This window comes from Trachurus japonicus, chromosome 9 (assembly GCF_045865225.1).
Source record: "Trachurus japonicus isolate A0001 chromosome 9, Traja_1.0".
Lineage (NCBI taxonomy): Eukaryota > Metazoa > Chordata > Actinopteri > Carangiformes > Carangidae > Trachurus > Trachurus japonicus.
Window position 1 is genome coordinate 30,093,158 of NC_140915.1, and position 27,483 is coordinate 30,120,640.

Here is a 27,483-nt window from a genome sequence, read left to right on the forward strand (position 1 = left end):
GCAATCACAAAAAAATTGTAAGATAAAGTTAGTAATTACTTATGGCGAACATGAACATCTAAATTTCATGACAATTTATCCACTGGTCACTGAGACACTTCTCTAACTGCAGTGGTGGGTTAGCCCCAGGAAACATGAATGTCAAATTTCATGGCAATGTCTCCCTCTGTGGTTACGATATATCAGTCTGGACTGATGCAGTGGACCAGTGGTCTGACAGACCATAGAGTCAAGATTAAGTATCTGTGTTTTCACATACTGAGCCATTGCACCATAGGATGTTGCAGATGTGACAAGGAAACACTGCACAACGTTACCAGAAGCCGTCCATAACATCACAGTTTATTTCAAAGGTTTGGGTGAAAGATATTTGACATCTGATATTTTTCATAGTTCCATAGAGTTTTAGTCAGTGATGTTAAGAGAGAAAAAACATGGTGAACTGTATGTCAGCAGTATAAACATGGTGTCAACGGTTTAGTCCCAGGAAGACCAGATACACTTAATGTCTTTGTACATATTGTTTGTAGTTTATATAACATACTGTTTTGGTGTTTCTTTCCTGATCCTGAATCTGTGGTAGTATGTGAAACTATGATTACAATACTGACCCTCTAGTTCAGGTCAGTCTTGGCTTTGCTCCTGTTATGGGCTCAAAGTGAGGACAATGGAGTCCTCCTTGTCTGCCATGACTAAGAGACGATGTCTCCAGGTCCAAACATGGGTCAACATAAGTAGCGACCCAAATGTGCTCTCTGCTATCAGGACTCATACATACTCGTACATGTGGCCCACCTACTATACATGTGCCATGGTTACCCATATTAACCAGTACCATCAATTACACAAGACAAGCCAACTGCTCTTTAACTAAAGCATTTATATTGTTTCAGGTAAGAATTCATCACAATACAGACATGTACGTTGTCATAGCAACACCAACTTCCTCTATTTCTTTTTCCATCTCATTGTCTCAGCTCACTTGGTTGACATGCGCATGACGTGTTTGACCATGTTGCCAATGCCGTCAAAAATGTAGTGATAGTGGTACTCTGTTTCCCACATGAAGGTGGGGGTGCTGACCACTTTGTTCTTCTCGTCCACACAGGCCTCGTGCAGGAAAAGGTCAAGGTCAAAGCGGGAGAAGTTAGAACAGAAATAACGACACATATTTAAGTGGGTTCTGTTAACTAATACCAGTTTTGAGTAGAGATTTTTGAAAGGATATGTATGGCTCACGGCCAGTGTGGCGTGCACCCATGCTCTTAATAGCCTGCACCATGTTTGTATGGGGCCAGTTACCCCAGCGAGTGTTGTCGTCCCGCTCATAGCCCATGGTCACCTCGATGCCTGGCAGCACACGGCAGGCTAGCATAGGAGCCATGCTGGCCAGTCTGAAAAGAGGAGCAAACATGTGAGGTGAGATTTCTATTACATCAAGATTAAGACTGATTAGGGTGTGAGAGTAATTGCCTTACGAGTATCAAACAGGAGGGAGTCACAGTCAGAGAAAGAAAAGCTCAAAGCTCAAAGTTCTCCCAGCACAGGGCACTGGAACAACAGTGTGATGCTCAGTGTGCACTTAGAAAACTATTTAATACTGTCCCCAAGACATGAGGCAAGACAGTTGGCACTATTTACCATCAAATAAAATGCCAGCAAATTTTCAAGTGAGTGGTTGTTCCTGCTACTTACGTAACATGACAATGGGCTCTTTGCACAGCTCCACTACTTCCTGAATTTAATGCTGCTCCTTTGTTTCCTGTTTTAGATTATTGGACAAATTGATTAATCCAGGTGTGTCTGAGTAGTCACAATGGCCAGACACACCTGGATTAATCAATTTGTCCAATAATGTAAGACAGGAAACAAAGAAGCAGCATTAAGTTCAGGAAGTAGTGGAGCTGTGCATAGAGCCCATTGCTTCAGTGGCAAACCTGGCAACCTGGAGTTGATGCCAACAGGAACTTCACAGGCTTTAATCCCATTTCCACATTTTAATAGTAGCAGCAGACTACATCTGATGTAACACACAGTATAGGTCCACCCACTCAGGTGTTGTCTTAGCCTGGACGTGGGCTGAGCTCCTGTTATTTTCATTGTCAACGTCGAACTTGACCAGAAACAAACGGACAGATCGTCTCACATGACCGTCACCGAAGCTCCTCCCCCAACTTCAACCTGAGCAATGTAATCAGTCAAAGTGGAAACAGCTGTGTGGGTGTGCTGTCCCTTTAAATTAATCCATCACTACAGTACGTACAGTGATTTATCCTTATACATAGATTGTATTTACTGAGGTTTTCAGCAGTGCAGTCCAGTCAACTTGTTTAAATGAATAGTGTACCGTGGAGTTGAAACAGCTGCTTAAGTATGCATCTTTCTCACTGAGGGAAAAGCATGTGTTACGGTTCACTATGAAAAAAAATGGGCCTGTTTTGTTTAGCTGTACCAGAAACACAGTTTAATCTTACAGTACAGCTACAGTTTGTTTTATAATCTAGCATCACTGCAGTCTGGAGAGTAGAAACTGTTACAGTAACAATCATAGACACAATATTAGTCAATAGTCATCTGTCTATTGTACATGTTTCATAAATATGAGGAATAAAGGTTTTTAATGCCTTTGGTCAAATGACATTTCTCCCTTACATTGTACAGTAAAAGGCCACAGGCACAGTTAGTCAAAGCTTTTGTATCAGTTTTAACCATTATACACAGAAGTAAGAAGTTATGTTTAACTGCTGCTATTGCTAAATTACACTTCTGTTGACTGTGTGGAAATGTCTGCTGAGATTTAATTTCATTGCAGTCTGTGATTATGTGGAGCAGTTTGCCTGTGTGAAGTATTTTCTCAGGTATCATCCCCCCACACTGGACTCCATCATCTGCAGGTCAATCAGCCAACACACCACAACTCACAGTGAAGTAAGAGACATGAAACCTCCACAACAGCAGATCGACAACAAACTGGTTAAAGCTCAAAGTAAACTTGCCTAAGTCCTATCTTTGGATGAATAGTAAAAAAAAAAAAAAGAAAGAAAAAAACCAAACCAAACCAAACCAAACCATTTCTTTAAGTAAGAGTGCAAGATTTAGGTCTATTCTTTTATTCTCCTAAATCAAGTGAAACTCTACTGAAATCTGAGGCCACACAGGAGGAGAGGAGCTGCAGCTGGGAGGTCTGCACTGTGGAGGAGCTGCAGAGGGGCTGTTTGCCACCAAGGGCTAAATTACTGCTTTGAGAAAGACTGTCTGTTTCTAAATATATATGAGGCTTGTTTTGTCCACAGATCAGTTCAACAAGACACCAATTACACCCCTGACAGAACTGAACAATGGGGGTGGGTGCATCTGAAAGCAGTGAAGCATCTGTCAGCTGCAGCAACATGTGAGACCACTGATAGTTCTGACTCCTACGCTGCACGACTACATCCACCTAACACATGTCCCATCTTTATATGATGTTCAGATTCTTTATAGACATACATAGGCCTACTGTATAACAATATGAGGGATTAGCCTACACTGCTCTTAAATGATGGCTGGGTTAAAGGTAGATAAACCTGTGTTTTCATGGTGACAGTTACTTTATCAAATCATCTGAACCCCTGTCTCCTCCCTCTTGTCCCCTGTCTGCTGTGTCTTGTCTGCTGTCTCCTGTCTCCTGTCCCCTGTCTAGTGTCTCCCATCTCAGCCAAAAGGATCAGTCTCTGCCAGGCCCTGTGGATTAGTTTGTCTGGTTTCACTGCCTTCATGCTGCACCACACTGACAGAGTAAAGACTGATTTCACTGCACCTGCTCTTCCTACTGTGTCTCCTGTGATCACTGGGAGACAAACTGGAGGTTTCACCAGGTGGTCTCTGAAACAGTGCCTCATTTCACAGGAGTAAATGTGTTTTTAAATACTAACAGGCACACTTCCACAAACCTTCCAATGTAAATAAAGATAAAACTGTCTTCTGTTAATAATAATACTGCTTTTATTTTATTTCATTTGTGAATGCTTAACATTTTGTGAATGTCTTATCTGATGCATCTTTGCACATTTTAGGTTATTTTACTATCAAGAAATATCTATACTTTGGTTACAAGATTTAAGATTTATTTTCTAGGAAGCACTATATTGACCATATGAGACCAAACAAACTATAAACTATAGAAATAATATCTACTTTAACCTTTATTTAAACTAGATTTTTATTGCAGCCACAACATACTTTATGCAAAATGTAAATATTGATGCTTCTTTTTCATCTATAACAGCTCAGTGTTTGTTCTATACGTTGACATTTTCCTTTCTACATCGGCTGTAGTGTCCCAATTCAATTACAGGGATTGTTTAAATCTGGCATTTATCAAGTCTAATGTGATCTAATTTAATCTCGTTAAAAGCGTGGTGTCAGTCAGTCACAGTCTGCAGTTTTGTCTCATGTCCATGTTAAAATGTGAATTTTAAGTGGCAGAAATAAATCTAAACGTATGCTCCACTACTATTTGAATTAATTGATCATACATAAGTAGATTTGTACAGTATTGCTCCATGACCTCTGATACATTAATAGTAACAGGTGATACCTACCCAATAGGCTTCTTTGAACGGTGGAAGTCTTTGAGCACCCTTTCCACATCACTATGCAGTTTGCAGTCTTTGCCATCCTTCACAAAAGAGGATCTGAGGAGTTGAGAGTGATATACAACTGTCAGTCCATCTTCACCATGCCAGCTTGTACATGTATCTCATTTCTCTCTAATAAATATTTAACTTCTAATTCATCCTCACAGATTCTTGGTGACGCCATGGCCTCCAGGGAAGATGACAGCATCAAAGCTGTTGACGTCCAGCTTGGACAGGTCCTGCATCTGCATCATTCCCTGACCATGACTGAAGCGAGCCGACTCCGTCATCATGTTCCTGTGTAATGGCCAGAAATAATCATAAATACTACCATGTGGAATTAGTCGGTTCAGGTGAGAAACATATAAAGTCAAATAATATCACTGGAGCCTTCTATGACCCAGATCTATCCATGTCTACTAACAGGCCTACCGGTTCTCTCCAGTGGCAGGCTGCTTCCTCATGTGGTCCATCACATGCATCTGCTGCTGATTTGGAGAGAACATCTGGAAGCGAGCACCGTTACGGCTGAGGTGGTACATGGTGCTGAGGACAAGAGTTGTCAGTTACCATCTCTGCATGGCTGTATGTTAAAGCAGCAATCCTGTCCGGAGTCATACTCACTATACTCCCTCATGGACATCAGTCCCGTCCCACCAGCCACATCCTGAGAAAACCTGGAACACATTGTGATTCATAAACCGCATGTGATCCACATCCTGCACTGATGCCTGCTCGAATATTTTTGCCTACCTTTTTGTTTCCTGGTGTTTTGTTGATTTCTTTCACTTACCACTGCAATATTGGTATTTCCCCAGTTGCCATAGTCACCGTGGTGAACAAAGCAGGCAGGCTGGCGAGAGAGAACAGCCAGTGTTTGCTTGGACAGCAAAGTCCTGGTTGCCAGCATGATTTAGCTTAGATCTCACTGTGTCAGGAGGAAAATGTGACTGTGAAGTGTTTGCCACCGAGCCTGTAAAGACTTTGATGGTTGTAGTATTGCTTCTGCAGTGGCTGTCTGTATATATACCACTAGAGTGTGGCCAAGTGACGTTTCCTCATAAGCTCTATTTTCTCAGAAGCCCTGTCTAGCCCGACCTATTCCCCTCCTGAACACCCTTCCCTATTAATACCTTGTTTATTCATCTGATTAACTTAAGTAATTTGGACAGTGACACATTAGCTCTGGACAGTAAGATAAACATGTAGCACCTTAACCCGTGAAATATCTTCACCCAGTTCAACTTTTAACTCTTGATCTAGTATCTGAGAGGAGAAAACTGCAGAAACAATGCAAACATGTCTCTCAAATACAGCATTACATCTTAAGGCACTGTTTTAAAAATCACAATAATGATGACTGTTATAAATCATTCTGCATTCTTTTGAAAATACTTCTTACTACTGTATATATGTTATGCCTTTACACAGCACAAGGCATAGTGTATGCCCTTTAAAGTCCATTAAGTTGTAAGGCTCTTACTCACTGTAATGCCAAGTTGCGTCTTTGACGTCTAGACAGTAAACCCAGAAATACCTCGGTGAGACGGAAATGTCAAACTCAATATTCTGTTGAATCAAAACCAAAGCTCCGGCCGGCAGGCTGCACTTGGCAGGAGGAGATGATTCAGAGTGAAGTTACAAATCACAAACGTGAAGCAAAATATGGCATTTACTTTATTATGACCACTTTTTATGTATAAACGATCAATATTTACACACTGGTGATGAAAGTATAGCAACAGTTTGAGGAACAAAATGCAGAAAATGGTGCGAACAGAACAATACACAGCCAACTTGAATCACCACGTCAATCACAATTTTAAGCCTCGGCTGGCGTCCTAATGCGGGACATTCCCTCAAAATTCTGCCAAGAGGTTTAAAATTTGCACACAAAAGACCTCATGCACAGCAAACACATAGGAAACTGTCACATATGGCAATCACAAAGTACAAATAAGGTTTCTTTTTCAAATCAAATCCAGGAAACATGACATTACGTGGTGAGATTTCCATTACAAATTTTAAACCTTATTCTGAAACATACAAAAATGTTTCTCCATTTCTCTCTGGCTGCTACCTCTAAAAAACATCACATGCCATGAGCCTTTTAAAAAATAAAAAATAATTATAACACCACAAAAACCTGTCTCACATTTTTTTTTGACAATTTACGAGTGTTATTTCAAGTACAGATGTGAATAAATAAGACTAAACCAGTGACAGATGCCTACAAAGCAAAAGAGAGGAAATAAGACACGGCACATACAACTAAATAATAAATAAGGTCCATTTGAAAATTCTTATAAAAGGAAAAGTCTAAAACAATCTTTCTCAGTGTATTTCTGCATTTTTGCTGTATCAGTAAATTAAAATCATACACGTGGCAAGCATATCAAAAATTAAATCAAAACAATGTTTAACAAAGCTCCATCCACGTCCAACGAAGGGCAACACAACCGCTGACAATCTGTTGACAGCTCAGCTTCATTAAATGGCATTGATCAGACTGTGGCTGTTTTCATCAATAAATCGTGATGAGCCATGTTGAGCACTCACTCTCGCGGATGAGTTTGCTTTACATGTAAGGACCGAATCCTAAAAGCCATTTACATGCAAATTACAAACAACTTCAGTGGCGAAAAAGAAAGAATCATCATCTCCTAAATTTCTGCCACCACTTTAAGAAAGCTTTCATGCACCCAAGCACTGTCAGTCAAGGAGTCTGTGTTCATTACACAAAGTATTTGCAAAGATATCCGTTTGATAAAGAGTGGGATTTGCTCATCAAGCCAATAGCCGTGCTGAGAGAGAAGCGTGAGTTAGCAGGGCCAGTCTGGAGGCATTAGGGCGTGTACGCAGGTGGTGGCTGAAACTGGTTGGCAATGTCATAGTCAGCAGGAAAAGTTTCACTGCTGTCCTCCATCTCCGAGAGCAGCTCCAAGGCCTGCTCCTCCTCCTCGGTGGGGTAGTGGCGCAGGAGGTTTGCGGCCGTCGCAAGGATGGAGGCTCCACCTGCACCCGCCACCAGGTAAAAACTGATGGCGAAAGTGACGTATATGAGAGAGCCGTGGTACTTTTTATGTTGCTGCTGTAATGACAAGATGAGCTCCGAGGCCCAGTAGCAGAAGCCTATCACTGTGGCACACTGCAGCACTGTGGAGAGACAGAGAAACCAACATTAAGTGATCACTAATGACATTTTCTCCCCTTTTTTAACTGCAAAGAACTGAGGTATGACAGATTAATACCTGTGAGAATATGTGCAAATGCATATCTGCGTGTGATCTTCAGTGCAGGGTGTTTGGGTCCAAACACGTCCAGGAGGAAAGCAGTCAGGCTGCACAGGATGCCCAGGAAACAGAAGGCAGCGATCACCCTCAGCAGCAAGATGGTCTGTGGGTTCACACAGTAATCTGGAGGACACACAGACATCACACACTATTATTACAACAACTGATTTATACCTGATTGATCCCTGCTGCAGACTTTAGGCTTTAGGTCCTCACCATCGAGAAGCTTGGGGTCAATGTATCCCAGGACATCTGCCACCCCCAGCTCTTGTCTGGGGCAGGTGCCTCCGTGCACCCGCAGCCAGGCCGGCTCCGCCAGCGCGGTGCACAGCGCCGTGATGGACAGCGCTCCGGGCAGAGCCGACACCAGGCTCCGCTCCGGCTGTTTGGGCAGCGAGGTGCCTCCTCTCCTCCTCCGGCCTCCAGGGACAGCAGAACCCGGCGGGGCGTACATGGTCATCCAATGTCCCTATCGTCTGTTGCCGTGCTGTCTGTCGTCCCTTTATTGTCGGTGGTGTGACTGCAGTAAAGCTCCGGTGGTGACGCCGAGGTCAGCCGTCTGACTAACAGCACAGACAGTTACAGACAGTTAGCCACACGGCTACAGCTACCGGGGCGATGGACGGATGACAGCGGCCCTGTCGCTTTGTTCACCGCGGTGACTAAAGTTTCCAAACGAGTGTAACCTCACGACTGTGTCCCGGTTAGAGACCGGTACAGAGGCTTCCTGACGGGCTCACAGTAGACAGATGGCCTTCAGGCCTGTTAGCTCTGTTGTTGGTGTCTGGGGTAGCTGACGGCTAACGTCAAATGTCACCGATTGTCATACGAAAATAACCTTAATAAAGACAAATCAAATAAACAACTACATACGAACTACTTTAGCTACCTACGGCGATGAAAAACGACCCCCGATTTGGAAGAAAAACAAAGAGAAAACAAAACAAAAGCAGCTTACGCTGGCTTCCTGTAAAATATCGACTTCCTTGTTCACACCATTCTCCTTCGTGGCTTCAACAGACTGTGACCTCGGCTCAAGTGTGGATCAGTGCTGCCGCCCACTGGCCACTCCTCAACACACAGCAACGGCAGTAAACAAAAAGTAATAAATAACATAAAACATAGAGGGTGATGAATGTACTGTCTATGGCTGTAAATTACTAAATTAAGTCGGTGCACTTTATTTATGTGTAGACAAAGAACAAGCTGCAAAGACACATTATAGCCTACTATTATACCGAGGCACAATTATGGAGGCACAAAAGTTAATGACGCAACCAACATTTCATATTAGAACGTCTCTGCCAAAACTAAATATTTTATGACGACAGCACCAGTGAATATTGATTTACTTTTCCAGTTTTCAATTTTGATTGTGATGCACGTAATGTGGGTTTCCTCTGTGCCAAGAAAACAACCCACAATGCTTCGCGGAGAGCACCTGATAGTCAAAGATGGCGGCATTTCCGATGTGACTGTGTTTGTGAACTTTTGTACTTTGTTCTCTGGTGGAAAATAAAACCCCTCTTCGTCCCCAGCTCCCGTTGGACTGGGCCGGTGGCTACTGCTGCTTTGTTTTGAGGAGCAGGTTGCGACAGCGCGTCGTGGTGTTTGTGACGGTTCATCTGGCGCCACTTCGCTGTGAGCTGCAGCCGACAGGAGACACCCCAGACCCGGACATGAAGGAGGCTCTGGCCCCGGTGCAGAGGCTGAGCGCCCACCCGGAGTCCCGGTGCTGGTTCGTCAGCTGGAGCCCGTCCGGCACGCTGCTGGCTTCGTGCGGGGGCGACAAGACCGTCCGGATATGGGGACAGGAGGGTGAGTGACCACCAGCAGGAGCCTGCAACACGTGAGGTGACACTGAATCATGATCAGATAAAAATAAAACTGTAACAAGCGGAGTTTGGCATCAGGCACCGTCTCTGATCAGTGCAGGAACATAGAGCAACTATCATAGTCGTGTTAGGATATTCAATAAAAATCCACTCTACATTCATAATATCTAATATATGAGTAATTTAGAATAAAACAAAATAGCTTGTAGAAATGTGTATGTTTAAATTGCATTTAAAGCACAGCCTGTCAACAGGGGGTTTGGAGGTTACAGTAGTAAACTAGTTATTACTGTCAGGCACATGTTAGGTACATGAGGTACATACCGGTAGGTACATGATGTAACAAGATGTTGTTTTAGTTAGTGGCACAATATCTTGTAAATCAATGTAACCATAAAGCAGGTATTCTTACTGAGATGTAAAACCTCTGTGCCTTCTTATGCTGACCACCTTCCTGAGCTTGTCTTTTATTTTTTCAGGTGACACCTGGGTTTGTAAGAGTATCCTCGAGGATGGACACCAGCGCACGGTGAGGAAGGTGGCATGGTCTCCCTGTGGGAATTATCTGGCATCCGCCAGCTTTGATGCAACTACGTGTATCTGGAAGAAGAAGAACGATGGCTTTGAGGTAAAGTGGGATGTTTAAATCATCTCTTTGTGAAGTGCTGTAGATGTTGTAGATTTCACTGAGACACTCACCTTGTCCTCTAGAGTCTGACTGCGCTGGAAGGACATGAAAATGAGGTCAAATGTGTGGCGTGGGCCCCCTCAGGGAACCTGTTAGCGACATGCAGCCGAGACAAGAGTGTCTGGGTCTGGGAAGGTTTGTGTTGAACTCCTGTGTGACACCCTCACAGACGCACGACATGGCTCCAAGTCACAGCAGGAAATGACACTTGTATTGATCTCTTTACCTTTGTGTATGACAGTGGATGAAGAAGACGAGTACGAGTGTGTCACCGTTGTGAACTCACACACGCAAGATGTCAAACATGTTGTGTGGCACCCGACCAAGGAGGTAGGTCACACTTCACTCGGTGTGCACCTGAAGGATCTGTTGACCGTTGCCTTACCATGTATCCACCATGTTCTTCCACAGCTCCTGGCTTCAGCCAGCTACGACAACAACATCTGTATTTACAAGGAAGAGGATGATGACTGGGAGTGCCAGGCCACCCTGCAAGGACACACATCCACAGTCTGGAGTCTGTCTTTTGATGGGACGGGTCAGAGACTGGCTTCCTGCAGCGATGACCGCACAGTGAAGATTTGGAAGGAGTATCCAGAGGAAGCTGGACAGGGTGAGTTCAATTTAGAAAGAAAATATTAGTTTTGACCAAACCAGATATAGCTTTGTATGAGCATGTTGGCTCAAGCAGAGAAGTTTCATATAGGGGAGATTTATTATACTTTTCTTTTTACTTCCAACTATTTTTTTTCTTCACTTTGTTAAAACAGGTCAGTTGGCGTGGAAGTGTGTTTGCACTCTGTCTGGGTACCATGGACGAGCAGTGTACGACGTCGCCTGGTAAGACACATCTCACTGTCATGGACCGTGTGGGTCCAGTCGGTTCACTCACAGTCTGGTTTGATGAAATCTGGGGCTCAGTCTGTTTGTCCAGGTCGTCTCCTCTCTGTGCTTAAACAGCTCCACCGTTTCTCATGCTGTGTATCTGTTATAGCTGGAGTCATATGGGAAATGTGGAACTTTGTGGTGAATGTACACATAGAAATAGAGCAGTGTTAAAATCTCTATGCAAGAAAAAATCATGGAAAACCTCTGTTCAGGTTAATTGATTACCAGCTCAGCCTGATGTCATTTTTATGTCTTAATTTGAATCTTATAACCTTGTGGGATCAAACTGCAAACTTTCTGTTCAGGTGTCGACTGACTGGGGCCCTGGCAACTGCCAGCGGTGACGACGCAGTGCGAGTGTTCAAGGAGGACGAGGCGTCTGATCCAGACCAGCCGGTGTTCTCGTTGGCTGCTCAGGTGCCCAAGGCTCACGGCCAGGATGTGAACTGTGTTGCCTGGAACCCAAAGGAGGCGGGACTGCTGGCGTCCTGCAGCGATGACGGAGATATTGCCATTTGGAGGTTCCAACAAGAAGACTGAACTGACAGTTACACTGGAAACTCAGAGGTCACCACAATGTATTTCATTAAACTTTCACTGCATCTCAATAGCTCAGCAAGAAGCTGCCTAATATCATGGTGTTACAACATGTCGCCCGTCTTCTTTCATGTCACGCTTCAGTGCTTTGTGTTGCATAGTTCTGTAAAACTGCTTAATTGAGAATTTATTCATTCATAATGTTTATATAAATAAATATAACAAACATTATAAAAATGATGTGGCTTCAGTTTATTGAAAAAAATATTCCAGACAACACAACATACTAAAAACATTTAGACCAGTCCCAGAACTTGATTTCATTAGAAAACAATCGGTGAAAAATAAAACTGGACAGTTTTTGTTTGTATACAAACTCCAAATCTGGGATCAGAGCGCGTTGTCACTAACTCCATACTGCAGACCAGCTTGATAGATGTCTTATCTCACTTCAATCAGACCTTGAAATTTACAGGTCACTCAGTACAGAACGGAATAGACTTAATACACTCAAACCCAGACGGGGCTCCAGTTCTCCATGTATCTCCAGTACATGTCTGATTATATTAACTGTAAACAGGCCCTGTACACTAAAGCTCTGGACTGGTGCACATCATTCAGATGATTCAAACTGAGAAACAACCACGGGATAAAAAGGACAGTTATTTTCACATAGAGGATGAATAATAATGTGTTTACACACAGTGAGGGGACATGAATCAGGCTGAATATCTACAGTAAAAAAAACAAGAAAAAAACCTGCTGATCTTTTATATCAAACAAACATCTGAGGCTGCAACACTGGAGTCTTTGTTTAGTCCGAGTCGCTGTCTCCGTCGCTGTCGGCCTCCTTCACATCCACACTGAACTTGTACTCCTGGTCACAGCCCATGTACGCGTCACTCATGAAGTACAGGGTGTAGTTGTGGACGCCCATCACCGGCGCAACAAAGTCCAGCTTGACCTGCAGAGGGAGGGGGATATATGCATGAATAAAAAAGCTGATTTTCAGAGTGTGTTTAGTTAACAGGTTACTACTAGTGGAAGACTCGCTGACCTTTGCTTTCTGCTGAAGAGTCAACCTCTTGATAGAGATGAGGCTGTTGGACTTGGGGTCTCCGATCACCACCCACCAGCCCTCCTCACGTTTCTGTAACAATTAAAAGGATTTTTAGAACGAAATATTCTACAGGCTCTTTGAAATGCAAAAATAAACAGTATCTACCTGAGGGAAGAGAGGCGCGATGACGGGCCCAGTCACCTCCTCCTCTCTCTCCAGCTGAACCTGAACCAGAACTGGACTCCCACTGCGACAAAACAACCAAACACACATTAACATTTTCTGAAAATAACAATGTGTGATTAAAAATAGACCGTTCTTATCTTCGTCATCCATCAAGGAGATGTTTTTTGGGGTTTTTTTCACGCACAAACGATGCTCCTGACAAGCAGAATCCACACGTACCTTTTGATGTTGTCTTTTTCTGCCAACTCGTACGACAGCTCGATGTTGGGGTAGCGGTTACAGAAGCGAGCCACGTCAGCCATCTGAGCGTCTGAGAGTTGCAGCAGACCGGTTCTGTCTTCATCCTCCATCTCCATGATGTCGAAGATGCTCTCCACGCCCTGATGAGAGTAGCAGGGATCAAGTTTTAATATACAAAGATCCCTGATGAGGTAAATGTTATGGTGCGGTTAGTGCAACGTCGTACCTTGTCTGTGCAGCGCTTGATGTGCTCTGAGGTGAAGAAGGGCAGCTGTTTGAGGTACGAGTCCTTGGACCACATGGCCTGGGTGACCATCTGTGCCAGCTCCATGGCTGCCAGTGCAGGACTCAGCCAGCCGCTACTGGACAGCACGTCCACGCAGGCCTGGATCAGACGGATCGCCTGCAGACGCAACAAAACACGTGTGATTGATATACAGAAGTGGAATCAAATGCAGACACATGACGATGTGAGGCTTAGTGTCTGGATCATCATCAATATGTACCTTGCTCAGGATCTCCTCAGTGTCCGACTGCAGCTCGGCACTCAGCTGCATCCTGGACAGATGGGCCTGCAGCAGCAGATTGGTCTTCACATGGGGATCGTTGAACTTAGGGTTGTTCAGTTTGTGGGGAACCTTCTGTGCCAGCTAAGAAACGAGATGGTCACAATATTAAATTTCAACTTACTGACTATGTATACATGTATCTTATATACATATCATTGTGTAGTTTATTGGTTACTATGTCCTGTTGGTCTGTTTTATTTACCTGTCGGAGAAGTGCGTCCTCGTGGTGTCTGATGGGAATGTTCTTGTACTCGGCGGCGTTAGAGATGATTTCAATTAAGCCACGGATCTTTGTCTTGGCGTTCAGGGACATGCTGAACAACTCTGTCAAACACAAGAATACAGCGACAAAGTTATGTTTGAATTCCAACATGCGGGATCTGACAGTCTGGCAATAATGACAGAGTCCTCAACGTACCGATGGTGGTGTAGTTGATGTAGTAGTAGGCAGCGATCATGCCCAGATTGAGTGGTGCTACATCCATCTCATCCTCTATGCTGATGCACTTGGACTGCTCCAGGTCGTGTAATGTGTTTTCTACCAGCTCAGACAGGTGGTCTGACAGGTGACGGTGGGACATGCCTGATACACAAACACAAAACATGACATTTAGAAGTTGTTGGAAACATCTGGTTTAGTAAAACCAAACCATGTTTATTCTGATATGCTTTTTGCCTTCAGAGCGACAGTCACCTTGCAGGTTGTAGTAGTTGGGGTTCTGGGTCATTCTGCGGTACAGGAACGTCCACGTCAGGTAGTCCACAGCATCCTGCTTGTTCTCCACCGTCTTGGTGACGATCTCAGCGTTGAAGTGGTCATGGAGACAGTGATCCAGGTGAGACTCCACTGGCAGTGGCTCGTACAGGAACTTCTTGAAGAAGTCCTATCAGGAAGAGACAAAGAAATGGTTTGATTTGTTCTTATTGTCGCACAGGTCGCTGTTTTAGCCCAAGTTCAATTTTTAAAAACAAGCAAATTGTGAAAAACAGAGCTCCCTCTTCTCCTACCTTCTTGGAGCCCTGACACATGATGACACAGCGTCCCTCATCATCTAGCATGGGTCTGTTCGCCTTGCCCACCATCTGCAGGACGTCATATATGGGATAGTCCACATACCTAAGAGCAAAAACAGAGGAACGATGTCACAAACACGCAGTGTGTCAGACATGAACGCGCCTTTTTAAAACTTTAACAGGAGCCTTACGCATGGATTTTGCCGTTGTAGTACTGTGTGTCCATGACAATAACAAGGTGAGCAGAGATGTTGATGCCCCAGCAGAGTGAGCGAGAGGACACCACCACCTGAACAGCACCTGCAAAAAAAGAAGAACCACGTGTTACCAAAAAAAAAAAAAAAAAGATTCAGGACTAAACCTACACGGGCTAAGCTGAGAGAGCAGAGCAGGAGTGAGTCATACCTGAGTTGAAGAGCTGCTCCACTATTCTGCGTTCGGTTGCAGACAGGCCCTCGTGCAGGTAGCCCACACCGTTGGCCAGAGTCTCCCTCAAAGTCGAGTCGTTTATTTTATCCAGGAACGGTGCCAGGTCTTTCTCAGTGCAATGCAAGAACCTACACAGAGAGAGAGAGACATTTAGACTTTTGACAGCCCATGGTTTGGAAGTGCCGTGTCTGTTGCTGATCTGCAGTGACCGACCTCTGAGGAACCACGTCGGCAGCACAGAAAGTGAGGATGTCGATGGCGGTGAGGCGGGTCTGCCTGCGCGACGGGACGAACACCACGGCCGGTTTGGAGGGAGAGTGCTTCATGATGGCGTGGTACACCGGCTTAGCCATAGACAGCAGGCGTGTCTGGGTGTGACTCACATTGAAGCCCTAAACAGGACAGAGAGAAGAAGAAAAAAAGAACAGCCAATCAGAAATCTAAGCCCTTGATCTTCAAATCCCTGTTTTTGTCGTCTAGCTGACAAGTTGACCGACCTGGATGTGTAGCTCCAGGGGCACGGGCCTGACGTTGGGGTGGAAGTTGAACGTGGCCGTGGTGCTGCAGCCCAGCCAGTGGGCCACATCTTTAGCGTTGGACAAAGAAGAGCTGAGGGCCACGATGCGGATGGGGCGTTCAATCTGAGAGGAGATGTACCTCATCCTGGAGCAGATGACCTCCAACACAGGCTGGTGAAGAGGAACAAGGGATGTTAACATGATGCCTACGCATGACACTGCAGCAGCACACCCAAAGTACGTTGACATTAAAACACTCTAATGCAACACAAAGCGGGATTGTGGTCTTACCCCATTTTCTCCTCCGATGAGGTGTGCCTCGTCCACAATGAACAGGCTGACGTTCTGCACGTTCTTCCTCTGCTTCCAGCGGCGAGACAGAATGTCCCACTTGTCGGGGGTGCTGACGATTATGTCGCCTTTTCCCAAGAGCTTCAGGTCTGTGCTCGTCTCCCCGGTCAGCAGCACCACCTTCTTGTTCAGGATGTCCTGGAACTTCTGGTGCCAGTCGACAAATACCTGCCAGACATAGATTAATGTGATTTATTCATTCTGTCAGATGTGGAAAAGTAAGTAGAGCTAGTTTTGATGCATTCACTTCATACCTGTTCAGCCAGTGCTTCCATGGGGGTGATGTACACACAGCGACCTTCTGCGTTGTGCAGCAGCATCCTGAGAATCGCAAACTCAGCGCAGATGGTCTTCCCACTGCCGGTGGGAGCTCCCACAAACACGTTGTCATCACTGTTGTACACGGCATTGAACACTGTGGGGAAAGGAACGATACACATGAGTCAGAAAAGCAGCTTAAAATGACTTCATTCCTTGTTGATAGATGTGTCATGGATGAATAACTAGTTATTTCTCATTTTGTTTTCTGGTTCAGTACCTTGGGTCTGAATGGGGTTGAAGAAGGGGAACTTGTTCTGGTAGAGAGCCTCGAAGGCAGAGTTCCTGAGAGCGGTGACGGGCAGAGGCTGCAGGTCCAGCAGCTCGGTGGGTGGGGGGTACTTCTCTGGAAGGATCAGGTGACGGAAGGACACCGGCAGCTGAGTCTCACATGCTGAGAAGAAAAGGAAAAATAAATCGGTTGGGTGAGAAGCCTCCATAAACACCGTGAGGATTCGAACACTCTTCAGGCATGTTTACTTACAGAGCCATCGGTCTGACACCACACGGATAAAATACTGCGGTGGCAGAGGCTCGAACACCGGGACAAAGAAGGTCACGAGGTGTTCGTCCTGGGCATACTTGGCTTTGAGCAGGAAGTACTCATGGTGGAGGATGACCTCGCTGTCCACGTCCTCAACCAGGATCCAGAAAGCCTCAGATGATCCATGGATCTAAATACAGAGATGAAAGTGTCAGGAGGTGGAGAAACAGAGGAACCTTAAAGAGGAACTAAGCAGGATTTTACCTGTGGCTATGCTACATTTTTACCTTAATTAAAAAGCTAAATGTGATGTGTTATGTGATGTTAACTACATGACTTGCGACTTGTTACGAGTGGAAATGGAGGCTCTCTGTCTCCCACCTGGTGTCTCATGGCTGAAAACCAACCTTGCAACATCAGTGTAGTACCTGGCTGCCGCTCTTGTCTCACAAACGCACACCGTAACCCGTAATCTTTTGTATATGACAGTTAAGACTACACAGATAGACACATCGTAACATTGCACGTGTTATGTAAGTTATCCACTGCTCCATGTATTGATTTTTCGCAGGCTTCGTTGTAAACAAATGCACATGGCCAGGCGGAGGGTTAGCAAAACAGCGGAAAAGCGACCAGACTTGCATAGTTCCTCTGTAAGCGCAGCACACTGTGGATCTCACTACTGACCTTGTCATCCCACTGGAAGTCAGGAGTGATGGTGAGCTCCACTTTCAGCGTGGAGCGGGTGATGGGCTGCAGATGGACGGCCAGGTCCAATTTGGGGAACTGGTGGACATATTTGTGGATGGTCTTCCCCATCTTTGGCATTCGGATCAGCTCACCTGGGGAAAAACAAACAAACATGACTTTCAAGTCCCAGGAAGGCAGAGGAGGGAATCCCATGAGCCTGTGAGGAAGATGACTCACCGATCTCATTGTGGTTGAGGTCGTAGAGCCGCTCAAAGGGGAAGTTCTTCTTCTCAATCTTCTTGATCACCTCCTCTGGAAGCTTCTTGAACTGCCGCAGCGGAGACATCGACTGCCACCTGTGAAGACATAGAGCATCAGTGGTCTGCCTCGGGTCACCAGCATCTACATCAACTCTGGAGAGAAAACGGATGGACCTACATTCTCTTGTCAATCATCTTGCAGAGATTCATGGTCTTGTCTGTGAGTTGAGCCCAGCCTCTGTTCAGCACAATCTCAAATATGGCTCTCATTAACCGTCCAGCACTCTGAAAGAAGAAAACTGAATTAGCACCTGACAGCGTCGGCCTCTGCCACTCAGTCTCGTCTGCATTCCTGTTTATACAGAAATAATGATTATGTCATAATTGCTTCATCAATTCTTGATTAATAGGTGACAATGTTTGTTTTCTGGTTATCACCATGAATTTGACCTTTAATCTTGATATATGGAAACAAAAACTCCAAACAAAAAGTGAAAAGTTTAAAGCAAATCATTGAAAGTTTTACATACCTGTGTAACATACACCATGTCCGCCATGAGAGCAAACCCTTCCAGTTTGAGCTGAGAGATGTAAGCCTGGAGCAGCACATTGATCTGAAATGACAACACAAATATGAATCTATCATTAGTTATTCATTCATCATATCCTCTGCACTAGGACGGCTTGCTGCTTTCTTAACCCAACACAGTGTAATTTCATTTTTATTATCAGCATCACTGTGTAAGTGTCCTACCTTAGCACTGGGCTCCTCAATGCTTTCCTTCACAGGAATGGGAACTCTTTCCAGCAGCTTCTGTAGCTCCAGCTTCTCCTCCTAAACAACAAAGCTTCGTGTTTTTAAAAGTCACTGTGTTTTAATGTAAAACATCATATCTACCTGGAGTCTGCTTACCTCTCTCACAGTGATGTTCCTGAACTCTGAGGAGAGTGAAAAGACTCTGAAGAGCTCAATCTCACTCAGAGTGGGTTTCAGCAGCTGGTTGTAGGTTTGAATGGAGTCGTGAGTGATGTAGAAGTGACTGGCAATGCGGCCCAGGTCTGTAACCTTCAGGTAAACACACAAACGTTGTTAAAAATAATAAAATTTAATTTTTAGTTTATTAAATCATCAACAACAAAACAAACACCAGAGCCACAGCATGATATCAAAAACACAAACCCAGATGTTTATACCTGGAAGCTGCCGGTCCTTTTGTCATATTTGACCAGGCTGTTCTTGTCCAGGACATTGGCTGCTGTGTGCACCAGATCCATCCTGCGTCGCTCCAGCAGGGGGTCTGAACTCCGGTCGTCATGGGAGACTCCATACAGAGTGGGGTTGCGGAGCATGCGCACGTACAGGTAGGTGTAGCCCAGCCAGTTCACAGCGTCCTGACGCACAGAAGTATGAGAAATTACTGAAACTGAAGAGGAACAGGAAATTTGATGAGGTCCTTCATTTAAGTGTGTGTCAACGTCGGTCACGAACCTTCACAGTCTGCACGTTGCCCAGCACGATCTCTGCGTTCAGCATGTCGGGCAGCTTGCTCACCATCTGACTCTCGATGGGAAGCTGCTGGTTGAGCAGGGACAGATAATACTGCAGCTCTCCGTGGGACGTGATCAGGATTCCCTCTCCCTTGGTGTCATACTGCGGACGACCGGCTCGACCAAGCATCTGGAATTGGACACGATTGAGTTATTATCGTTGTTACAAGGCCGGAATCAATGCAGTTAAGTAACCACCCAGTCCACACTGACCTGTAAAATGTCCAGGGCTCCGAGCTCAGTCCACCTGCCTTTCTCTGGGCTGTACACCTGTGTTCCTTTGATGATGACGGTGTGCGCCGGCAGGTTGACACCCCAAGCCAGAGTGGCTGTAGACACCAGAACCTGGATGTGTCTATCAGCGAACAGATCCTCCACCAGCGTACGGTCCACTCTGGTCATACCAGCATGGTGGATCGCAAAACCGTAAGGCAGCAAATCCTTCAGCTCGAGGTTCTGGATATGAAAGTCCAGTGTTAGTCCGACAGATCTCTGGCCAAGCACGAAAGAAACTTTGAATCAGGTTGCGTAACCGAGTGGTGTTGGCTCACCTTGCACTGCTCTGCCTCAGTTCTCAACACTTCTGTGGATGCCGACCCCTCCCTGAGGAAAAGACCCAGTGTGTCCTTCTCCAGACACATGTCTCTGATAGCCCTGGCGGTCTTTCCTGTCTCCTTCCTGGAGTGGACAAACACCAGCACCTAATGGGGACAAATTAATTCCAGGAGTTTTTCAAAAACCTGTTCACACTTTGTTGGGGGTTCATTCATTGTGCGTCTAGTTTCTTCCTCATAGTAATTTGATTACCTGGGAAGAACAAATCAAACAGGACTCACCTGGTTCTTTCCAGCATGCTCCATTATCTTTTCATACACAATCTCATTCATGATCTGGAAGCGTTTGATGGCCTTCTTCTCTGTGATGCCGACATAGGTCTGCTCCAAGGGCACAGGGCGGAAACTGCAGGAAACAAATGTGGTAATCAGATGAATAAGCAAAACAAACTAAAAAAAAGTCAATGCAAATGTCCTCTGAACTCCAAACATGATTCGTTTTTCACACCTGTTGTCAAAGTAGAAGAGTCCCTTGGCAGGATCTACACGCAGGCAGGTGGCCACGTCCTCGTAGTTGGGCAGTGTGGCGCTGAGGCCCAGCAGACGCACGTCCTCCTGGGTCAGCTCCACGTTGCGGATGGTTCTGGCCACCAGAGACTCCAGTACGGGTCCACGGTCATCGTGTAGCAGGTGGATTTCATCCTGAGCAATGCATTCACACAGTTCTCGTAAATATCACATTGCGTCGGAATAAAGTATTTGCTTTACGAGGTGGGTTTCATGACAAACCCCTTTAACACGCCGACGTTACTTACAATGATGATGAGGCGCACCAGCTGGGTGTAGGTTCGCTCGCCACCTTTACGGGTGATGATGTCCCACTTCTCAGGGGTGCACACAATGATCTGCGTGGCGTTGATCTCCTCTTTACAGAGCTGGTGGTCTCCCGTCAGCTCAGACACTATGATGCCGTAACTTGCCAAACGCTGGGAAGAGAAGAGAAGCGCAAGTGTTATTTGTAGACCTCCAGCTTGTAGAAGTGTGTAAACACATCTCTGGAGCAGAGAGCCGGGGCTTACCTTACTGAAACTCCCCACCATTTCCTGTACCAGTGAGCGCATGGGCGCGATGTAGATGATTTTGAAGTCGTCCACATTAATGGTTCCATCGACATTTATGTGTTTTCCGATTTCCCTCAACATTGCCATCAGGGCGACGTTTGTCTTACCAGCTCCCTGTGTGCACAATAAAAAAAAAAATAAAAAAAAAATACTTTTGAGAAAAGTAGATAGATAGATTTATTTATTTTATTAATCCCGAAGGAAATTCAGGTGTAGTCAACTGCTCACAGAAGAATCAGTCACACACACATACGATCACAAAGCTTTAGTCTTGAACAAAGTTTTCTTACCGTAGGAGCGCACACGAGCAGGTTCTCGTCTGTCTCCATGGTGGTCTTGAACAGCTTACTCTGGATACGGTTCAAGGTTTTGAATCCTTCAAATCCAGCCTGGGCGTACTTGGGCAGTTTCTCAATAGCAACAAGTACCTGATGACATGAAGATATTTAAGACGTGAACAGATCTGTCTGGTCATTATTAGAAACCTTTGAACTGAGGGTGTAAAGAGACAAACAAACCTCATCGTCGGCAAAAGGCTTGGGTTTGAGGGCAGGGACATGAACCTCTTCATAACCTTTACGCTGTTTGCGGAAAGAGCCGTCGGGCAGCTGGCAACGCTTGTTGGCCATGAAGTGGCTGCCCTGGGTGAAGGCCAAGTCCTCCAGGTCTAGCAACTGTCGAGGTGTCACCGACTGTTGGAAAGAAGATCAGTGATCAGTAATCAGTGTCAACTGAAGTGTATAGAAATATTTTTTTTTTACCTGCACATTTTTTTTAACTTATCTTTACAACAATTTAGGAGAGCACTAAAGTCACTCCTGCTACTTTCCACATGGTCTGCCTATCTAAACTGGGATTACTTTATATTTTCATCAAGCTTTTGTTTTGCATTGTACAATGTTAAATCATGTTAAACCATGTTTGTATTTATTATGTATAAACGGTTTTTGTACTTCACAAATGTATGCACAGTAGCTTAGAACTGTAGTTGGAGAATGCCACCCTACAAGCCCCCTGGAGGGTTTTTTCGGCATTTCTCCTTCACATTATGTGATATGTGAAATAAACAAACAAACAAAATAGATGGCTGTATGGCAGTGTTAATCTCTAATGGTAACACTGCCACAGGAATCCACCTGCTGGCGGGATGTGCAGTAGATATATGGACCATGCTGCATTATGTACCTCTCCATGGTCAATGTCCATTGCTTCCATGTCATCAACGCGAGATTTCCTCACCCTCTCCCTGCGAGATCGCTCCTCCTAAAAACACAGGAACACAGCGACGACAACAGATGTGATGGGATGAGCAAGAAAATAAATGTATGCAGTGTTCACATAATTTCACAGACAAGCCGTCTTACGCGAATAATGTCCTCCTTCTCCGTCTCTTGGAGCTGGTAAAGAATCTTTGACAGCTCCTGGTCGGACTCCATCTTTCCTATGATCCGTTCTTTCTCTGCTTCGCTCTGAGCACTTGCCAGCATGGTACAGTACTGAACTGTGTAACAGAAGGAGGAACAAAACAATACATAACAACATCATAACAACATCAAAAAAGGCACAAGATACAGCAAATTGAAACCATGTCATACTGCAACATGGACTTACTCATGCGGCGGTGCTGACGAAGGATTTTGATGAAATCGAAGGTGTTGAAGCCCAGCAGCAACACCAGCTGGTTCTCACACTCTCGGTCATCGCTGGCCGTCTGTGCAGCACGGAGACAACGACGGATGAGCCACGATGAAAAATACACAAGTTTGCTCCAAATGAGCTAAGATGGAAAACCTACCTTTAGGATTTCTAAGACTTCATCTGCCTTCTTTTGTGAGACAATGGCATCGTCATAGAAACGACTGAGCTGGCGCTGGAGCCAAAAGGCGTCGATGTCTCGTGGATGAAGGTCTTTTTTCTTCACCGTCATTACGTCATTACCTGTGACTCCAAGCTGAAGGAGGAATCATCCATTAGTCTTTTGTGTAGCACGGTGTGTATTCATTCACAGAAACTCAGAAGCTTAATGCAAAAATGGTATTGATGCAAATGTTACACTTACATTGGCTGTAAGGGTGCTGCTCACAACTGCTTCTTCTCCACTGTCTTCATCCGAGTGTTCATCTCGTACCTCACCAAACTGGTCTTCATCCCCCTCCTACATAAAAGAAGAGTTAGTGACACAGCCTTTAGTTTACAGCATTTCAAAACTTGAACTTCTAATGGCGCATTTCCACTAGCACAGCTCGGCTCGATACGGCTCGGCTCGGCTCGGCTCGGTTTGGTTGTGTTTCCATTACAACTGAGTATCACTAGTGCCGCCGTGACGTCATTTACACGGCGCCGAGCAACGCTCTAAACTCTGTAAATATATAACTTTAGTAACATTTGAAACATTTTCAGGCGAGAAAGTAGTCGTTTAGATCCCCAACGTGTTGAAAATCTGACTAAATACCAGCTGTTTACAATTTTGTTTCAACGAAGTCGGCGTTACTAAAGCTAGTCGTAGTGAGCAACGCACTTCCGGTTATTTTCACAAAATAAAATACGTTTTTTTATCATAAGGAAAGCCATTACGATAGAATTGGTGCTTTTACTTTGTAAACAGGAAGTGAACCTACCCTCACTGTAGCTAGCTTTAAACCGCTGTTTTGACTGCTCTCGTCCCGTTAACGGCATTTAACCGTTCAATATGCCTTACCGGAAAATCTTGCCAGCTCTGAGATCGGCCTGGTTCATTGTAAAACATTTATTTATTGATGTAAATGTGGTGTTTTCTGTGCGTACAGAGTAGACCCCAAGGCAGTGCTGCTCTTCTGTCTAACCACAAACAAACTTCTGCTACAGCCACAATTGTTAGATTTCATTAATGAGATCAACATTTATCCCCTAAAAAGAGTTTAACCAGCCGGTGGTAAACCTCTAAAAGCCATCGGGTAAGTTAATTAGCGGTCGTTTTCTCCTCGGGGTGACGATGGTAGGCTGGCCGGCGGAGCACGTCAGGAGCCGGGCTGCTGCCTGATGTCGCGGTCGCTGCTCGGACCTGGAGCTTCACTTCTCCGAAAAACATCGGGGCAAACTTCTAAACAGCCGTCGTTTGGATAAACTAACCGCACATGGGGATCTAAACAGTTACTTTCTCGTATGAAAAAATATAAAAATTAATAAAGTCACGTAATAACAGAGCCAGTCCCAATATTAGAAATTCTCTGGTAATAACAGGCTTCAGCAGGAACATTTCTGTTGTCGGTCGTCGCTTCCAGTGACGACACTCATCGGCCAATCAGTGGAAGGCAGTCGGCTGACGTCACGTTTTAGTAACGCTTTGGCTCGCTTGGAACCAGGGCTGAGGTGATACCAAAAGTGTACCTGGTTGCAGGTACTGCGTGCCGAGCCGAGCCGTGCTAGTGGAAATGCGCCATAAGCTACTCCTGTTTCAACTTCAGGATAGAAGTTCTTAAGGACCAAAAAAATCTTTACCTCCTCATCAGATTCAAACTGGACGTTCACACCGTACGTTTCATCAATGTTGTCATCTGCGGATTCAGAACATAATGAGAAATTGCAGGAAAAGCTTGACAAAATGCAACATATGACTCTCTCCAAGGACACTTTTGTTGGATTGGAGCAAAGAATACTGGGCGATCACATCATCACAGCTGCTTCGTGTGTATTTACCCATGTTCTGTAAATCCTTGTCCCCCCCATAGTCAGTGATCTTCTTTCCCAGATTGACCAACACGTGGTAGCGAGTGTCATCAGCAGGTCCAAGAAGCTGCTCGACTTCACGCCGCCTCTCTTTGTCCCTCATTTTGTCATTCTTCAGCACTGCCAGTACTTCATCAGCCGCTCCACACAGGATATCGCGTGGCTGCAGATGAATTATAATAGCAAGGTAAATGACATATAAAAACAACACAAGATGACTTTTCTCTCGTAGCGCTGACTGACCTGATCTCCCAAAGCAGCATGGATGAAGCTGAGCAACACTTCATAGGTCTCTCTGGTTTCTTTGGTTTTAGGCTTGTACACGATGCCCACCATTTCATCAATGCCTTCAGACAGGAGGGTAAATCCCTTCATTTTGTTGATGTCATGTCTGTCCTCATCTCTTTTTCGCCTCCTGTAAACACGAAGGAGAAAGTAGTACAGGATTAAAGCTAGTCAAACGAAACAGGGACGAGATCATCAAAGCTTTAGAGCAGTTAAAAAGATGGTCCATGAAATAAAAGCAGTTTCAATGGCTTTTGCTTTTCAATACAGAGTAAGAATCAGAGGATTCATAGATATATCATTATGAACACTAAATCTTTCAAAGTTATCAGTTAGCAGCAAAGCAAATAAAATACATAATGTATATGAATTTGTAAGAATTTGATGTGGATTGAAAAAAGAAATCACCTGTTCAATTAATGTTTAACCTTGACTATTCATGTTGTTCGTTTTAAGGACAAACACTATAAACCCTTAACATTTATCTTCTGAATTTTAATTTTCAGCAAGTAAAGCATTTAGCAGTGAAGTCAAAATTATAAATGTCAACCTGCCCTATAAACTAATACTTAATAAACAATTTATGTAGACACAGACATCACTTGGCAATCAATACAACTCTGTTAATATTATTGCAAAGTCAGTTTTAGTGGGCTTGAACTTGGCTAAGACAGTGGGTGTGTTGTTGACAGTACTGACTTGTCTCGTCTCTCCTCCAGCTTCTGAGGTTTGGTCCTCTGAGCCTTGTCTCCCATCTTGGTCCCCTCCAGCTTCCCCACCAGGGACAGCACCTCTCCGGTGGGCTCATCTCTACGTGTGCGGTCGATCAGAGACCGATCGGCTTGCAACACCAAGTTGGAGTTCTAACAAGTGACAGACAAACACGAGGTGATCGGTCAGTGATTGATCGCAGTCAGTGATTGATCAGTCAGTGACTCCCGGCTGCGGCTAGCTAAGCTAACTGCTGGTTAGCGGAGCAGCTAGCTACACACGGAGCGGCTCGGGAGAAAAACAAACCACCTCCTCATTTCACTCGGTGATAATAAACACAAAACTAAAGAACTTCCAACTTCTCATGTGTTGATGTTGAACATATCACTTTTCCAACCCACTTACCGCCTTGTACTCGTACTGCAGGCTACGAGCAGTAACATCCGCCATGGTGCGGGTTTTGTCTTTTCGCTTCTACCGCACTGTTTTACTCCGAGTGGCCCGGGCCTCCGTCTCTGCACATCCACGGAGCTGCAGACTCTTCACCGGGACACTGAGGGCGTCGCTGCGCGGCTCAGATCTGTGGCATCGGCTCGTTTTTTCACAGTGTCCGACTTTCACACAAAGTGCGTCTCCCGTACGTTACAATGGCAGCGCTAACACGAGCGCACAACAAGCCGCCGCCGTCTTCCTCTTCCGGGGTCAGGGGTCACAGCCGGGGGTCGGCGAGCAGCGCGGGCAGCGCCGCCTACCGGCTCCCGGCGTCTCATTCATCAACGTGTCTACGTTTACAGACTTTTGATTCTTGGCTAACTACAAATTCTTTTTACAGTCTATGCAAATGATAGATTTACAGTGATTGATCCTGTCAGCACTGTGAATGACCGGTGGTACCTCATACCCTGGCGGACAGATTATAAAGATGTTTCATTTTGTGGTCATCTCACATATTTGTGTTTGGGTAGCCTATTTGTTTTTGTTTGTTTTTTTTGCATGCATCTTCTGTGTTTGTTTCACAAATCTGTGTTTTTTTTTCAATATGTTTTTTTTTCTTTTTGTAGAAATGTTGTGTTTTTAGTCTTTTTCATCTTTGTGGCAATTTTATTTATCTTTGTGGTAATTTTATGTGTCCATGGCTGTTTTATATTTATAGTTGCGACTTTCTTCTTTTATAGCCTATCTCCTTGTGGATCTTCTCACTAAAGTCGTTTATCTCAGAGATACAAAACCGTAGTTGTTTCCTTTCGTGGGTACACCAGTTTAGCCACCCTGTCTTGGTCATGTCTCAAACATCTGCTATTTTTATGTGCATTTAGATATGGCGACTTAAATATGTAAGAAATCAGAGTTGTCCAGATATGATTCACAGTTACTTTTGGTAATAATATTTCCCCAAAATGGATACGAAATAATTTTAGCTATACTTCACATACAGTACATCTGTGAAGTGTATTTACTTTTCTAGTACAGTTCTCGCTGAAAAACCATGGACCCTGTCATGCTTCCCAGAAATGATCAGAACTTAAAATATCTGACAATGTCTGACATTATAACTGACAGCCGTAACAATATATTATATA

The 27,483-nt window shown here is 44.8% G+C and overlaps 4 protein-coding genes across 5 annotated transcripts; 1 reads left to right on the plus strand and 3 right to left on the minus strand.

The window, feature by feature from the left end:
- Positions 1 to 860: 860 nt before the first annotated feature.
- On the minus strand, positions 861 to 5,647 carry gatd3l (glutamine amidotransferase class 1 domain containing 3, like). The gene is made up of 7 exons (XM_085787295.1): positions 5,413 to 5,647; positions 5,244 to 5,296; positions 5,052 to 5,165; positions 4,785 to 4,916; positions 4,584 to 4,676; positions 1,229 to 1,394; positions 861 to 1,113 (listed from the first exon to the last, which is right to left on the minus strand). The coding sequence occupies exons 1-7, from the start codon at positions 5,527 to 5,529 to the stop codon at positions 979 to 981; spliced, it is 810 nt and encodes a 269-aa protein (XP_085643421.1). The 5' UTR covers positions 5,530 to 5,647; the 3' UTR covers positions 861 to 978.
- Positions 5,648 to 6,309: 662 nt separating this feature from the next.
- tmem127 (transmembrane protein 127) lies at positions 6,310 to 8,921 on the minus strand. The gene is made up of 3 exons (XM_085787294.1): positions 8,129 to 8,921; positions 7,871 to 8,035; positions 6,310 to 7,775 (listed from the first exon to the last, which is right to left on the minus strand). The coding sequence occupies exons 1-3, from the start codon at positions 8,370 to 8,372 to the stop codon at positions 7,465 to 7,467; spliced, it is 720 nt and encodes a 239-aa protein (XP_085643420.1). The 5' UTR covers positions 8,373 to 8,921; the 3' UTR covers positions 6,310 to 7,464.
- A 413-nt stretch (positions 8,922 to 9,334) lies between these two features.
- ciao1 (cytosolic iron-sulfur assembly component 1) lies at positions 9,335 to 12,098 on the plus strand. Its single transcript, XM_085787293.1, has 7 exons — positions 9,335 to 9,730; positions 10,227 to 10,375; positions 10,459 to 10,570; positions 10,677 to 10,765; positions 10,847 to 11,048; positions 11,206 to 11,275; positions 11,629 to 12,098. Exons 1-7 carry the CDS (start codon positions 9,592 to 9,594, stop codon positions 11,861 to 11,863), a joined length of 996 nt encoding a protein of 331 aa, XP_085643419.1. The 5' UTR covers positions 9,335 to 9,591; the 3' UTR covers positions 11,864 to 12,098.
- Position 12,099: 1 nt separating this feature from the next.
- snrnp200 (small nuclear ribonucleoprotein 200 (U5)) lies at positions 12,100 to 26,584 on the minus strand. Of its 2 annotated transcripts, none has more exons than XM_085787291.1 (44): positions 26,309 to 26,584; positions 25,892 to 26,055; positions 25,151 to 25,322; positions 24,878 to 25,070; positions 24,680 to 24,735; positions 23,262 to 23,357; positions 22,998 to 23,153; positions 22,814 to 22,913; positions 22,567 to 22,703; positions 22,388 to 22,465; positions 21,721 to 21,894; positions 21,493 to 21,630; positions 21,161 to 21,316; positions 20,897 to 21,067; positions 20,590 to 20,783; positions 20,364 to 20,487; positions 20,079 to 20,228; positions 19,741 to 19,983; positions 19,469 to 19,657; positions 19,174 to 19,371; positions 18,893 to 19,045; positions 18,734 to 18,814; positions 18,510 to 18,593; positions 18,158 to 18,264; positions 17,957 to 18,075; positions 17,717 to 17,871; positions 17,030 to 17,219; positions 16,766 to 16,939; positions 16,482 to 16,642; positions 16,168 to 16,395; positions 15,856 to 16,047; positions 15,572 to 15,750; positions 15,335 to 15,486; positions 15,121 to 15,229; positions 14,924 to 15,032; positions 14,610 to 14,799; positions 14,334 to 14,498; positions 14,118 to 14,239; positions 13,853 to 13,996; positions 13,573 to 13,749; positions 13,326 to 13,486; positions 13,086 to 13,167; positions 12,918 to 13,010; positions 12,100 to 12,824 (listed from the first exon to the last, which is right to left on the minus strand). In XM_085787291.1, the coding sequence occupies exons 1-44, from the start codon at positions 26,351 to 26,353 to the stop codon at positions 12,675 to 12,677; spliced, it is 6,411 nt and encodes a 2,136-aa protein (XP_085643417.1). In that variant the 5' UTR covers positions 26,354 to 26,584; the 3' UTR covers positions 12,100 to 12,674. The 2 variants fall into 2 exon arrangements, with proteins under 2 accessions (XP_085643417.1, XP_085643418.1); XM_085787292.1 differs by having other exon boundaries at positions 22,998 to 23,146; positions 23,258 to 23,357.
- Positions 26,585 to 27,483: the final 899 nt, after the last annotated feature.